Here is a 16,192-nt window from a genome sequence, read left to right as displayed (position 1 = left end):
GGCTGATTAGCATTTAGCTCAAAGCGTATGTATAGCCTCACAGACCCGCTAGCATGTCTTGTTACAGGATGTCTATGTAACTATTTAACTTAGTTTAGAACTCACAGTGAGAACTATTGACTTTTCAATATTCTGCTTCATTGATTATGTTGACATAACCCAGTATCCCAATTTAAAGTCGCACCCGGTTTTGATCATTTGGAATATGACGTTTACATGTAACATTGAGAAACCTTGTTATTTATCTCCCTGTGTACTGTACATGACGATAACAGTATCCGGGTTTCTGGTCTGTTTTACTGCAGTCATGTCTTTTACTCTTTCACGTTGTATTTTGTTGCAGAAATGAAGCACAGGCCCTTTAAATTGTTCATAAAGTTTTAATGAAAAAGAAACAGCAATGTACCCATTTAACAACAGAAGAAATTAGGAGAAATTGTAAGATTTCGAGAGCCAAGCTCTTATGTACAGCATATTGCACTAGAAAAAGAATAACATCCCCCGTCATCCTCCGTTCCCTCCATCGCCTCATGTCCTGCGCTGTTTGTTTAAACAGTGCATTAGACACAGAGCAGTCCCAAAGATAACACAGTCAATGCTTTAACAAAAACTGCTACATCTGGACTGGGTCTCACTTCATTAGGACACATGAATGTGAAATCCTTGAGACCACTCTGAACGTAAAGAAAGAAATGTGAAGACAATACAAACTCCCCGCGCACACAGCACAGGAGTCTGAAATAAGTTCCACTGTTCAGTTCATGTATTAAAAGAGACATCATGGTTTTCACTCCATTAAATTACATTCAAACCCTTAAGATACAGATTTTTCCAGGAATGTTGGACATGCATTTTTACTCCATTTACATATATCGGAAAAAAAGCCCTTGAACTGAGAGTGACACAGCAGACTTGGCAATATCAAAAATTAAAAATGCCACATTGAAAAAAAAGCAATCATAGAAAAGCAAAAAAATTGTGTTGTTGTAGTTCTTTCTTTGTCTTCTTACAAAAAAAAAAGATATGGAATTTTTTTTGCTGAATGGTATTATAAAGATAGCAACAATAGCTGTGTCAAATTCATGTCAAATGTATAAAAAACACCAAATCACAGCACTTGACAGTAAAGATGCACGCTTTCTTGGATATTCAAAAAACTGATCAAAGGAATTTGATATTAAAGACACTGAAGGTTGAACGAATAACAAATGTTTCACTTGAGGCTGGGCTGCAACAGTGGTTGGTAACGACAGGCTCAGATCAACGCCACACCAACTGAGTGGCTGTTCAACCCATCTCACATACAAATAATACTGGGCACCATGGTGGCTCGTTCCTCCTTCAAATGTAAACCCACAGCCCTACTAGATTGTAGATAATAAAGCACAAAAACCCAGGCGAGCTAGGCCGATCCAGCATATTACAGATCTTAAAGAGTTTCTAGAGGGGAAGTTCAGCACAGGAGTAGAAAGAGAGAAAGGCGCAAAATACAGTATACAGGTAAAAAATAGTTTAGTTTTTTTACAGTGCACATTGATTGCAAACAGTCGTTTCTGATATTAAATAGGTTTTGCGTCGTGAAACTCGCCGTTCGTGCTGAGAGATGTCAAAGGTTGAGCCTGTGCCTCGTGAAACTGATTTTTTTTTTGTATCAAGGCACAAGAACATGCCGTACTCTTTGTGCCAACTCTATTGTATCAGAGCATGTTGTTCTCACAAAGCCCAAGTGAAGCAAGAGCTGTGACCAGTGACTTTGGGTAATTATGCCAAGTGTTGATGATGATGTGGCAGGTCTGTTACTCACAAGGCACATTTTGTACATTTGATTGTCTGTTGTTCACGTGATTTGCGAGGACTCACAACATTCGTGTGAGAACGCACGAGGCACATGGCTTTAGTCCAACCTCCCGACACACAGGCATCAAACGCACAACTGAATGTGCACCAACAATGAGAAGAAAAAGGACTGTACACACTGAGATAGCATCTGTACAGTAGCACTGAGCAAATATACACAAAATAAATAAGTATAAATTATCGAAAAGAAACCAAACAAACTGAAACTGTATCTCAAGAAGGACAGGGAGTAGTTGAACGTGACAGCTGATGACAGAGGGTGAAGCTTTGGACTGAGGACCAGAGAGTGTGTCACAACTATCTGAATTGGCTCAGCGTTCAATGTTTGCAGGAAACTAACTTTTGGTTCAGCTACTCATGCCATTACAGAATAAAATAAACTGTAACAAAATCTGTAACACACTTCCATGTTGATGTTGAGTGAATGTGCTTTGGAAAACATAAAAAGTCTAATGACATATCTTTGCTTGTGTGCAGCGTCTTCTAAGCTGCATGGAGTCCTCACTCAAAGGCAGATTATTTGCAAACACAACTCATAAGAAGCATCAGGTAATTAACATGGTTCTTAACTACTCCCTGAAGAAAACAAAAAGGAGGAAAAAAAACCATCAGTGTCTTCAAAAGTTCATATAATGAATCTACAACAGACTGAAATAATACATCAAATGAGGAATTTTTTACATCTTCTTTAAAGTCCTTAAAGACTTTTTCTTTGATAAACCTTACATTGAGAAACAGTGGCTGTGTCGTTGCAAAATGCTAACATAGCAGTTGTTATGAAAGGGTGTATAAACCTTCTCCTATACCCAAATGTGTCTGTGTGTTAGTAAAAATGTTTTTTTTTTTAAATGTACAGAAGCTGTTCTTACTAAGTTCTCAGTGACGCTGAATATACCACTGGCAGTTTGGTGAAAGAAAGCACTTGAATGAAAGGTTGATACATACTGTACATGTATCAGCACATCGGGATTGAATCAGTGGTCAAGACATTTACACCTGGAGTGAAACAAAATAAAAATGCATCTCTGTAACGTTAACCCAAAATGTTCCTCTAACAAAGAGATTTGTAGAGAGGTGTATTTAATTGAGAACACAGCCATATTTTGGGAAACATCAGTTTGATTGCAAATGCAACAGATCCCTAAGATTTTACTTCCTTCCACTGGCTTGAATATTGCTTGCCCCTAAAAATGCCGATACATGTCATCTCTCCCACAGGCGACCCACACGTTGCAGCAAAGGGCAAAATTGCGATTGTCAATCCAGCCAGAGAAAGAAATACTAAAAAGCTTTAGAAAATTATGACATTTTTCCAAAACGTTTTCAGCTGTGTGATTGTTCTCCAGTTCCCTGATTGTGATCCCACAAAGGAGATTCGCTTGTGCTTATTTGGTTTCAAAATGACTGCAGATTTTGGAAACAGTAAGCACGCACTCCTACATACACATGATCACAAATTCAAAGAGTAATCACAATTATGTCAGGTTTTGAAGTTACTCGACTAAAATATCTTCAGTACACCTACATTCAAGCATACATGTGTTTATCCTTTAAATCTACAGGATCGGACTCTACACAGTGGGTCTTATAACGGCATGAGTGGTACTGGAGATGGAGAGGCTGATGGATGACACAGGTTGATATAATGTCCCTGCATCTACAGTGGAAGCTGGTTAAACATCTAAACTGACCGACAGTGCAACACCAGTGTGTAGCACCTCCACAACGTCATGACAACCATTTTCAAATTAGCCAGTGTGGAACAGTAAAGGATAAAGTACAGGGCTTATTGTTTAACTCATAATAAATTAGAAATGTGCCCCGAGTCCCCAAGGTTCAGTAACTTCAGCACAAAATGTCCGCGTCCACAGTTTGTAGCCAAAACAAGTGGCCTAATCTTAAAATGATTCTATTTTTTTTAATTATTTCCTTGATGCAAAAGAGGTGCACGGTGGCAGGAGAGAATAAGGCATTCCCTGGACTGATGGAGGTCCTTCAAGACTTATACCAAATAAAAAGAGTAGTTTACTGTACAAAATAGGTAATCTTACAAATATTTCGAAAATATCTCTTCAAACGCAATGGCTTCTTCTTGGAGAGGCGAAAAAACAAAAACAAAAAAAATTAAGAAAACTTGTAATGGGCCTCCGTCCAGCGGTGACCAGTGTTTTCCTCATCTCATCTTCGTATTCAATTAGAAAACAAAATCCAAACCCGTGTTCCATCTTACAGTGCCATCTCTTAAAAGTCTTGTCCCTGTGGGGGGGAAACAAGGGCTGAGGCGAGGGCCAACAGGAAGCCCCTTCATCTCTGATCTCCTCTCAGGCGGGGGAAGAGAGCCTCTCTTGGAAACAGAAAGCCAAACAGGGCCATCGTAAGGCGCATCCAGCCAGGCAGGTTTTGTCTCTGATGTCTTACGAACTGCAAGTAGACAGAAAAAAAAATAATACACATTAAGTTATTAGCCTCAGGGAGGGCAGGTTAAATCATAAATGCTCATCATACTTTTGTCCTAACAAAAGATTACGCCTCAGATTTCCTCATAACAGGCTTTTGAGGTAAAGCCTTGTGAACTGTGGTAAACCCTGTGAGCTCAAACCATATGACGAGTAGACTGGATGTTTCCACAACATTAGCTTGTGTCTAGCAAACATGTCTGTCACACGCACATCCTGTGGAATATACAGTATCATGTGCAGTGGCTCTCTGATTTTTAGAGCGAGAAGACAGAAGTTAATCGTAATACTTCATTTAGTTGTTCGATGAAAGGTAAAGATTAAAATGACCAGGCTAACAACTGCAAAACAATCCTGAGGAGCTGCCACTCATCATCATAATATCACACTATCCTCCTCCCTCAGGTTTGAGACAGTGACTCTTATAAAATGTTGAAATGAGAACTAAATGAGAACCTCAAAGTGAAATGCTTTCAGAGAATGCGCTGACTATTTCATTACAGCTCTCTTGTAATAGCGAAGTCAGCTGAATAATTATCAAAACAAAGCCAAAGGAAAATGAAACTGCCCCCTGCTATGGAGCTGCCTTCTCCCAGCTCTGTCATTTCCTATTGTGGCTGTGTGCAGCCCGCGTGGACTGCAGACAGATGAAGGAGTTCCTGCTGCAGCCTGCAATCTCCTCTCTCCCACTTCTCATCTCTGATCCTGCACAGCTTCCACTGGCTTTCTGAACAGCCGCGCTCAGATATTGCAGCCTGTTGCATAAGCATTCTTGTTACAATCTCTCTCTCTGCTCTCTCTATCAAGGTCTCTACCAGCCTAGGAATCAGAGTCTGCCACAGGCTATTTAATGCAAAACTAGCAGACTGAACTGAATTGAACTAGCACCGCTAAATGTAACCCTAATTGTCCTTAATTGTCTTAATTCTACACTGCTGAGCTTTTTTAAACAGCACCCTGGTTTGTTCCACGTGAGGCTCCTCTTTCTGCTGTCATTTGCGTGGGTAGTGGAGAATGGTGTGTATTTTGTTTGCCATTTTTAAGTGAATGCACCCCAAAGGATTAAAAAAAGACGCGCATGTTTGCTCCTTCACTTGATGTTAGAATGGAAATTTTGCTTTTTTTTGGCCACAAAAGTTGTCCAAACTAGCGTTTAAGACTCAAACCACAAATACAATCTACTTCACTTTTTTTTTTTTAATACACACATTAGCCCACACCGGTAACTTCTGCTTGGATAGGCAAGTGGAAAAAGTCAAACAATAGCAGCAGTCAGACACAATAGAGAAGAAGTGATTGGATATCATAAAGAATCGTTTGTGATTATTCTCCCTTTGGAATATTCCTACAGCAGCAGTATCAGATGCTGCAGGATAAAAACCAACTTCAGTGCAGACAGCAGACAAAAAAATAGACAGTTTTCTTTCTTATCTTTCTGTCAGAGTTTCACACCTAAACCAAAACACACACAAAGATGCACACACTGAGGCAGTCAGCGGGACAACTGAGGTATTGTGGGTAGCCGTGAGTCAGGTTCTATTTTTAGAAGCCATGCAAACAGTCGCCCAAGTCTACCGAGACACAGACATGCTGCTTACTCCTGTTCGTGACAGTCACATAGATCTCACCTGCTCTGCGAGAAACGCGATACCACTCCCTGTATATTTGTACTTATTAACTAAGTTAAAAGTAATTTGACTTATGTGGACTCTTAGTCAGAGCAGTAACTGCTAACACAAGTAACCCCCTGGACCTGTTATCAAACACACAGTGATACCAAACATTACCAAAGGAGAACAAAAAAGTGTGAGTGCAGATTAGAGGTGGAACATGCTGACATTGTGACAAGATTGTGACACAATTCCTGCCATGTTTCCATGTGGATTTTATTTATTGACATGCCCAATTAACTACATGTCACAAACTACACCAGGTATGTGTGCTGAGCTATTTCCTCAGTAGCTTTGCAAACCGTGAGTCTCCACACTCAGTTACCTTCATTATCTCTAGTCCCAAATTGTTTCACGCGTGATATGGGATATGTTCAGTATAAAGAAGTCCATTTTCTGATAAAGGACAGAAGTATCTTTTAAATTACAGAGCGGAGACAAAGGGATACAGGATATTGGTCAGAAGTGGGAGGGTGTCATTTAATCTGCGCTTTTTAAGAAAGCATCTGGAGCGTTCAAACAGATGGGGGGAATGGATTTCACTTATTTATTTTCTTTTGTCTTTGTAGACAAGGGAATATACCCCTAGTATTTCTATTGACTGTAATGACATGGTATAAGTGACAAGACCGAAGGGCCAAACTGAGAATCAATATTTAGATATTGAAAAGGAGAAAGTATTTGTATGACAGTCTCATGTCTCAATGTATTCCTAGTAGCCAGTGACACTGACTGAATACATATCCGTTTTATAGGTTTAATATCCAATATGAATTTACTAAATTGTGCGTTATTAGTGATTTAGGTTTTTTCCCTTAGTGTGGCCAATAAAGTGGTTGAATCACTGCTCAGGCTAGTTTTATCCAGTGTGGGTTGTGGCCAATCCAGCTGGCAAAATGTGCCCTTTTCTTAGCAAGACTGAGCCACAAATTGGCACAAGGTAGCCTTGACTTATGTCTCTAATCAAGTAAAAGCTGACACGCATAAATAGTTCACACGTTACACGCAAACTTTTTGTCCTAGCAGCCCTAGCCCCATGCTGCTGAATTGTCTCGGTGATATGCACAAGCAGCTGTTCAACGGGCAAATAGAGCATTTAGTTATATAATATCCATTTTTTCTTTGAGGCAATGTTAGTCCACCTGTGTTCATATTGTTTACACTTTGACACTTTGTGCTTAAAAAGGCATACAGGCTCTGCAGCTGGTTGTTTTAAGTGGGAGGTTATTTAATGATCCACTTCACTGCTTGGGAGTGAGGCTTACCAGTTCAACGTGATCCTGGTGGAACTTGTCTCCGATCTCCCGAAGTTTACGACCAATTTGCGCCTCGACCCTCACCCCTGCCTGCTCCTCGGGCCTCTCTGCCATCCTGTCATCTTCCTCCCCTCTGCCCTCTTCCTCCTCCTCTTCAATCTGCCTCTCTCCCCGGTCCTCCATGGGCTCAAACTGAGCGGGGAAATGTGAGCGTAATCCAGCGTTGCCTAAAAGGAAAACATACAAGCTTCTTAAAACTTGATGTTGTTGTTGGATCTCTTAAATACCAAGAGGCTGTTGTCGGTGTCAGTGGTGCCAATATGATTATAAGGCTAAGAGATATAACTGATATCAGTTTAGTAAAACCTCTTATGTTTTCCTTTTTGATTTTAGACTAGACAGTGAAAAACTTAAGACTGCAGACAGACAGTCTTAAGATAAGTATCTTGATTACTATTAAAAGGCATCAAACACAGCTGTGTCTGACATGCTAAGCAAATTAAACAGTATCTACTTTACACTGCTGCTACATTGCTTTCTGAAACACAAACAGGTTTTATTAGATCTTTTCAGATGGACAAATTACAAGGCATGCATTCAAAGTACAACTGAAGAGTCCACAAACAAGAAAGAGGGAGAGTGTTGGTAGGTGGAAAACTCAAACACCTTATTAAATCAATAACAGCCTCAGTGAACTGCTACCTTTCAGTTGTGTCACTGAGTTTACTCATTGTCTCAGGCATGCGCTTCTGCAGTCATGCCACTTTTTTATGTTATCATGTGTGCAGAATGTCCTGCAATCCTGCCTCACAGAGGACCATAATACCTCTAAGAAACTGAGCACCCTGGACTTTGTTTGGGAGAAGACATGGCACCAGGCCAAGTGCATGACATCCATTACTGGGTAGATTACAATGAACGACAAGGTAGTAACAGTGAGTGGTGTTTATGTATTGATGACTTTAAACCCAGAACAATATATACCTCTCACACTGACATTGAGTCAACAAACAAACAACATTCTACTTCAACATTTTTTCAATTCAATTAGGGTCATGTCACACTGATTTGATTAGAGATGGGAATACAATATTGGATTAAAAGCAGTGGACATATTAGTGTGGGTATGTGCCTTTATTTATGTGTGAAATTAGTGTTGTCTGTTTATATATTTTTTTCAATAAATGTTCATTTAAAAAAAATCCCCTGAATAAGAAACTGGCTGGAATGTGATCATCATTTATCAGATTTAGGTTTATAATATATGTATAGAGTATTTGTATTAGTAAAGATGAATTCAAATGTACACAGTAAACAAACCATTTCTTAGAATGGCATGTTTTTCATGTTCTCAGCATGTGTATAATAGGACATGGGGATCTCCCAGGTACAAGAGAAATGAACTACTAAGCTTGTTTGTTTTGCAGTAATAGATCAAAATGGAATCTTGTACGTCTAACAGCCCGAAAACAAAGAAAGTACCAGCCCCCCCGCTCTCATTCTATCTAATAATTCTCAAATCTAATTGACAGTTGTAATTACTTAGGTCTTTGAGGATAGTTCCCAATGAGTAACCTGCCAGATGAAAGCAGTTACTAATAGTGTGAGGTTGCACTCAATGTAGTTTCTAAAACCATGACCCCACATTACTTTCAGTAGGCTCACATGATCTCGCCCCTCCTTACCGTGAAAGGGTATGCGAGGCTGCCAGTGCAAGCTGCAGGGCAGCGTGTTAATGCCGATGCTGTTGTTGTTGTGGCTCTGCAACGTGGGCACGGCAGCAGTGACGGCAGCGAGCGCCTGGCCAGCCGCGATATGTGTGGCGCGGTCTTCGTATTTGACGTCCCTAAAGGGCGTTCCCCAGAGCTGCGAGATGGGCCGTGACATGTCCTCCTCCTCATCGTCCATCCGACGCCTCAGCGGTAAACTCCCTGGAGAGAATTAGGGGACACAAGATGGAAACTTTAGAAAGACATGGCAAGTATGTGTGTTTGAAAGTGTTTTGGTAATGTAAATACCAAAACCAATTTGTTTAGCTCGCAGGTCATTTGGGCATGATTTGTTTCAAGACCAAACAAAAAGTGCCAAATATCATTCTGTTATCAGTGGAAACTTTGCCCTCTGACAGATAGAAAATGATCTCACCAGGTCTACATTAAATGAAAATAAATCATTAGTCATAATGCCCAGTAAGAGGTTCATGTTGTGTGAGGTAATATTGAAAACAAACAAGCAGGGATGGATAGTCTCAGGCACAGATGGATCTGCCAATGTCAACATATAAGATGTAGCTAAAGCGACCATCTCTTATAATATAGTGATGATAAGTAGTAACAGGAGCCAAATGTATGGAAACACCCTGTGTAGGGGGAACCAGTGGGCAGCTAAAAATGCAGCAGATTTTGCCAAGCTGTTCCTGCCAAATTGTAATGAAGTGCCAAAAGATCCTCTAGAGGGGCTTTTTTTCACCTCACAGCTACCCTAATCAGGAGATTAGCTTCCTCCTGCACAATTCTACAGCTCAACATTATTACCTATGCTTGTTGTTCCCTCTGTCTTTCTCAACCACACAATCGCTGGAAAGCTGCCTGTCTACTGTGTCCACTGTAGACAGACAGACACACACACACACACACACACACACACACACACACACACACACACACACACACACACACACACACACACACACACACACACACACACACACACACACACACACGCGCGCGGATGGTGTGTGAGTAAACCTCAATGAAACCAGAGACCTGGCTAGACGGTCATGTGCTGCGTGCAGCAGCCGTTTCATGAGGGAGATAACAAGTTTCACTCCATCCTCAACTGTGCCTGCTGAACGCAAACACTTACACTCTCTTCCTCTTTGGCCACATGCCACAATCTGAACTAGTGTTTCATCTTTTTGTCAAGGGTGCCTGTCTTTTCCTTGTGTTGTATGAGTGGAGACAAATGGGCTAGGTTGAATGGCAAATGCAGAAGTTGAAACTGGAATTGTGTTTACTGAGCAAGGAGGCCCAGTCGCACATCTCTTTGTGAAAGTGTCCGTTTGCATGATGTCATATCATATAGTGTAGGAGGAAACTACATTTTGAATAACTGTGGAAAAGCACTGTCTAATTGTCCAGGCCTTATTATTATAGTGTATTGGGACGGTCATTTTTGTGTGTATACAAAAATACTACATTGACACGCGCATCCTCTAGCCTCCATTGTTCCATCAGCATTTAATAGTGAAATCAATTTTGTCACACATTTAGTTTTGTATTACAATTTTCAAAACAACCCTAATCTGCATTAAATTCTCCTCCATGTAAATTAAGTAGTATATTATTTATTGCTATGCAAGCAGTAAGGGCTTCTCTGCAACTTTACCACAAGTTTTACTGAGATCAAATGTGCACGTGTGTTGTGTGTCAATGGCAATGCGAGCCCTGTCTTCAGTTTCCACTGCCAGTCAACAGAGGACTGGCAGGATTACCATAGTGTCAGACACATACAAAAAACCATAGTCAGAGAGACACACAGAAAGACATTACACAACACACACACACACACACACACACACACACACACACACACACACACACACAGATACACACACTGCCTGGGGCAGTAGGGAGGCCTGGAAGCCAACACAGTGCTGGTCAGAGGCTCAAAGCTGTAGCAGAGAGTGGCTCCCTCTGCTGCACCATCTGTGCACCGGGCTCTGCTCCATTAAATACTCTGGGTGGGGGTGCACTCAAGGTGAGCTCTGCTACTATTTATCCTACTATTGCCTTCATGCACATAGGAATACATATCCATTGTGTTAGTGACAGGCGCCAATAAAGTCATGGACACTAACGTTTTTACTTCTCTGGAAAAGGGCAAGAGCCAGTTAAATAATCTAATTAAATCCAGAAAGATAATTGTTTTGTATTTGTCGATGATATTTTGTCGATGTAAATTACCACTGCGATGCAAAAGTATTATCCACACAGCTAGAAAAAGTTACTTACAGCAATTTTTATTAATGCGTTTCAAGTCGTCAATAAATAGGATCCAAGTACCACTGGTAATGTGCTGCATCTGTATCCGTGAAGAAACTGTCGAAACAGGATGCTGACGAACCACAGCCGAAATTATGGATTAAAACTTGTTTTTTTTCTCGCTTAAAAAAATAAGGTACACGTTTAGCTAATCTGTGAGTTGGTTAATTATTCACTCGTGACAGCGACAACAAACTATTTAAAAACATGTGCTATAACAGTGTTACTCGCATGGCTCCCATTATCCTCCGTGACACGCTCTCTTCCACTTCGCCTGACAACTCTTCTCCAAAACAAACAGCTCTGTGATAACAGCTTCACTCACTCAAAGCAGATCTATGCGTGAAATAAAAACAGGACACCTAATTTCACTGTGTGTAGCTAGTGGTTAACTACGCTAACTAACCGTAATAGTGTGTAATGATAAAAAATAAAAAAATAAAAAATAAAAACAGACAACGGCTGTGTCTCAAAGACCGGGCAACAGCCGGGACGTTGAGAATCCACGCGCGAGACGTGATGGATAGTTCCAGTCACTTCGTCATGTAGCTATTCACTTCGTTGAAACAAGAGAAGAAAGCCTCACTGGTGTGAACAGGAAAGAGATACATATATAAATGCTCTCTGCCTGCCATATGCCAACGCTCCGGTAAGTCCACTCACCCCGTCTCTGCCCGGGCATGCCCCAGCTGCCCGCACATTTGTTGACAAACTCCCACAAACAACGACGCACGCGACGGTGAAATGGCGATTTATCCCTTTAAATGTGAATAAACGACAGTTACACTCACCGCCAGCAAATGCTCTTTCCGTTGTGATTGGTGGTATCTTGACAACTCGCCGTTACCTTGTTTCCTACAGACTGTGTTGATGCGACTTGTATCCCTCTTCGCATTACAGCCACTCATACATGTTTGCTGACTAGAGCGGGGTTGTTATTTTCCCCGTTAAAAGCGGTCCGCCCCGATGACTGGGAACCGCCCCTTCCTAATAATTTGGAAGGAACAGTCAGCTACACAGTGTTATGCAAATATAGCACAATCAAAGCATATGAAATGCAGTTATTGCTTTAAAAATTATTTTTTTTAGCGAATGGTCAGTGGTGAAGGAAGTATTAAGTTTGCTAAAGTAAAAAATACTTGCATTGATAAATTTACCAAAAGTAACAGCACTCAATGTAGAAATATGACCCCTGTGAGCCTCTTACATTGTGTAAGTAACATTTTACTGTTAAGGGGGTGCTAATTTGAAGTATTTTATATACTGTTGGGTAAAATAACCAATATTAAACGCTGCTACATATTTTAATTGGTCTCTGCAGAACATTGAGCTCATGCTGTATTGTTTTTGAGAGGTGGTCAAATATTGTGTCTGGCCCTTTAAGAGAACAGTCCTCGCAAACATAAGCTGGTGACACGCAGTGGACCAATCAGGTGGTTTGTTTTGGTCCCGCCTTCTGCTCCGTGTATCTTGACACGTGGAGGGGGGAAAAAACATATGGGAAAAACACAAACCCAGATAAGACATGTGACTGCTTTCAGCGCTCTGCTCAGCTGATTGGGAGCCGCTGCGAGATAGAGCGATTCTACCCACCCAATTACTGGTGTCTGTGTGATGATGAGTTGTGTACTTTCAAGGCAACGAATAGATTAACACATTTCATTGTCACACATGCATGTCAGTGTTCCATTATGAAGCATGATATAGGCTACTATGTTTTTACGTCCATGCAAAGATTACATCAAGAGACCTAACATAACATAACCAGTGTAATAACATGTAATTACCCAACATCTTATAACATATGTAGGCTATAGTTAAAATGATCTCCACTTTTATCAACTATAAAATGCAAATGCTGTATTACTATTGTATCACTATGACATAACACTCTGGACCGGGGCTTCTGCATACTGAGTGCTTTTACTTTTGATACATTAAATACACTTTGCAGTGTAATTAGTACGGCTCTACTTTTATTTATCGCTTGTTTAAATGCAGGACCATTACTAGTAATGGAGTATTTTTACATTGCGGTATTGCTATTTGTACTTAATTAAAGAATCAGAATACTTATCATTTCCCTTGAGCATAACATAACATAACATAACATAACATAACATAACATAACATAACATATCAAACGGCCTTAAATGCAGCCTAGCTTGATAATGGCTTGACAAACAATGTATTGACCAGTCACTGGTATTGACATAAGCATAGAGCCATTTTCAGTTCAGCCCCTGAGGGCATCCATTGTTGAACATGGTGTCTGATGGATGCACTGTGACAGAGGAATAAACAGCAGCCATGGCTGGTGACCCTCATTGCAGGGTGGGGGCATGCCATGGCAAAAGAGGAAGAAAAAAAGTACAGTGAAATCAAGCCTGCAAAAAGGGGTTACTGAGTGCAAAACAGCCAAGCAAGAAGAGTGAGACTATTTGATCCATCGTGTGAGTCACATTTTCCCCAGGAGACAATTTCTGGATGAAAGATGCTGTCTCCTTTGCGTGGCGCGTTGGTCAGCCCATGCAGGATGTTACATTTTCCCATGTCCCACTCCTTTATTGTACAGCTGGTAATGTGTGAAGTGTGATTTTATCAACTTTTGACAACACTCCCATGCACAGTTTACTAGCAGACCAGCAAACAACCCCTGCTCAGTCTTGTTTAAGCTGCCGCTTGACGGCTCCCAACCCCCCATCCACACCAACCCCCCTCAAACTCCAATCCTGCAGCGAGAGGGACCCCACCCAAAATTTCGTTGTTTTTGCTAATCATTCAAGCATTGCATTTATAGAAATGCTGCAACATGAAGAATCATGGAGGTGTCAAAAAAAAATATGTACCACGTAATTTAGATAAACTCACGTTTTATGTTGCCAACAAAAACTATACTATTTTATCTGTATAGTATGATTTGAAGGACACGCCATGCTATGTGAACAATTGCTAATAAATACCTAATCATTGAAGCACCTTTTAAAGAATAAAAAGCTGAATAAAAAAAAACCACTGAAATGAAAACGTTTAAAACATCAATTTTGAAACAGTTAGATGTGGTATTCAGGCATTTAAAGCTACTTTTCAAAGGTGGTACATTTAAAAAATGAATTAGTCCACTGTGTGCTGCATTTAAAAAACAAAGAAATGAAAAAAATCAAATTGCCTATAAGGATTTTATCACCCCTCCAGAGTTCCCTTTATCAATAACTAATTCATGTTCCCAAACAATAGCTCCAAGAATAGTAAGTTTCAATCACAGTCAGTTTTCCCATTGTCAATGGACTCTGGGGTATATACTAGTTTTTCATCAGTTAAACTGTGGTTTGGTGAAGTCTTGTTATCTCTTAATTCCCAGAGCTGTTAACCAAATTTGTGTTGCAAATCAGATTTTTTCTCTCTGTTTTGGCAGAGAACATAACATGATATGCTGTCACTGCAAGAGATACAGAAACACAAACGTCATGCATTGTGCAATCTCATCCACTGTTTTAAGTCATTTGCATTCTTTTACTTTCAAGCGCGCTGCTTCAACCCCTTTGAAGAAGGAAAACAGCCTTTGTGTTGGCGCTGAACTCAGAACTTGTCATCTAAACTGTAACTTCCAGTACCTCTAATGTGTCAGGTGCAGTGGCAGACAATGTGTCCCAGCCCATTTTTATTCAAGCAATTTTCCCCAGTGAGGCAGTCAAAATTTATCCTCGGTGAGTTATTTCTGAATACGTGCTGCCAGCACAGGTGATAAGGCTCTGGATGTTGACATATTTCAAAGTGCACTGCATAATGATACAATTTGCTTTGTGGCTTTTTCCGTAATGGTGCCTGACGTCCAGACGCTTTGTCTTGAATCTTCAATTCGTTCCGTACCCAAACAACTCCATCAGTGTTTGTGCTTGTACTCAATGCACTTTCGCATCACAATTTTATGGTTTTGATCACCTTGCCTTTTAATTATCTACCTAAATCCCTGTTTTTAGGAAGCTGTTCTTCACATAAATTGATTGTGAAATTACGTGACAGAGATGCCAAGTTTTCACAGGTTATTGGTAAAGTCTGTCCGCCTCCACTCCCTCCTCCTCCTGTCTATTCTGTCAACACCTCTTGATTTTAACCACAGGTACAGCAGGGGCTCAGCCAATGAACGTGGCTCCCTTAGAGTTCATCCAAAGGTAACACATTTGAAGCACAGAACCACCCGGGGGAAACCCCTCCTTACCAAATTGCGTGAATGTAACCCAATACAGAAGTCACACTGGGCATGTTTTCTACGAAGTGTTGGAGGTGTATGGAAATAAATGTGTTGCATTGTCTTTCAATTTTATTTTCCAGCTGGGATGGCAAGTTGAAGTAAATGAAAGCTTAATGACTACTGAGCAGCAGCCTGGGTGGTAAACAAACTATTTGTCAGGCAGACTGGCAGCCTGATGACACTTGTTCAACATCCAAAACACTACATCCAATTTGCAGGTGTCCTTACACTGGCGAATAGTCATATACTATTGGTGTTACACTGTTACAGTTTTATGTCGCTAGGCTATACCTTTTATTACTTTAAATATAGTCTATAGCCTATTCTTCGCGTTCCACTTTCGTGATTGCTCTGGTGATGCAGGAAATTCCACAGGATGCATGTATTTCCCGTTTCCTTCTGCTTTCTTTGTGTTGGAATTTTAAATTTGGTGGATTTATGAGGACTATTGATGACTGCTACTCAGATCTCTGCAGGGTAAATTGAGACAGCTAGCTAGACTATCTGTCCAAGCTGAGTTTTCTCTCGCACAATTATTTTGCAGCGGCTCTGTGCGGAGTTTAGCACCGCCCATGATGATTTTGATTGGTTTAAAGAAATGCCATTAAACCAGAGCATGTTTTCCTACCATCCCCGAATGCTATGTGGAGTAGCCAGA

General features: G+C 40.6%; 1 protein-coding gene across 1 annotated transcript; it reads right to left on the bottom strand.

Moving 5' to 3' along the window:
• Positions 1 to 360: 360 nt before the first annotated feature.
• Positions 361 to 12,214, bottom strand: LOC114573193 (bcl-2-modifying factor). Its single transcript, XM_028605203.1, has 4 exons — positions 12,074 to 12,214; positions 8,925 to 9,170; positions 7,249 to 7,466; positions 361 to 4,278 (listed from the first exon to the last, which is right to left on the bottom strand). Exons 2-4 carry the CDS (start codon positions 9,145 to 9,147, stop codon positions 4,162 to 4,164), a joined length of 558 nt encoding a protein of 185 aa, XP_028461004.1. The 5' UTR covers positions 9,148 to 9,170; positions 12,074 to 12,214; the 3' UTR covers positions 361 to 4,161.
• Between the last annotated feature and the right edge of the window lie 3,978 nt (positions 12,215 to 16,192).

Source organism: Perca flavescens, chromosome 18, assembly GCF_004354835.1.
Source record: "Perca flavescens isolate YP-PL-M2 chromosome 18, PFLA_1.0, whole genome shotgun sequence".
Classification (NCBI taxonomy): domain Eukaryota; kingdom Metazoa; phylum Chordata; class Actinopteri; order Perciformes; family Percidae; genus Perca; species Perca flavescens.
The sequence above is the reverse complement of the archived record's forward strand: the minus strand, read 5'-3'. Positions and strand labels throughout refer to the sequence as shown.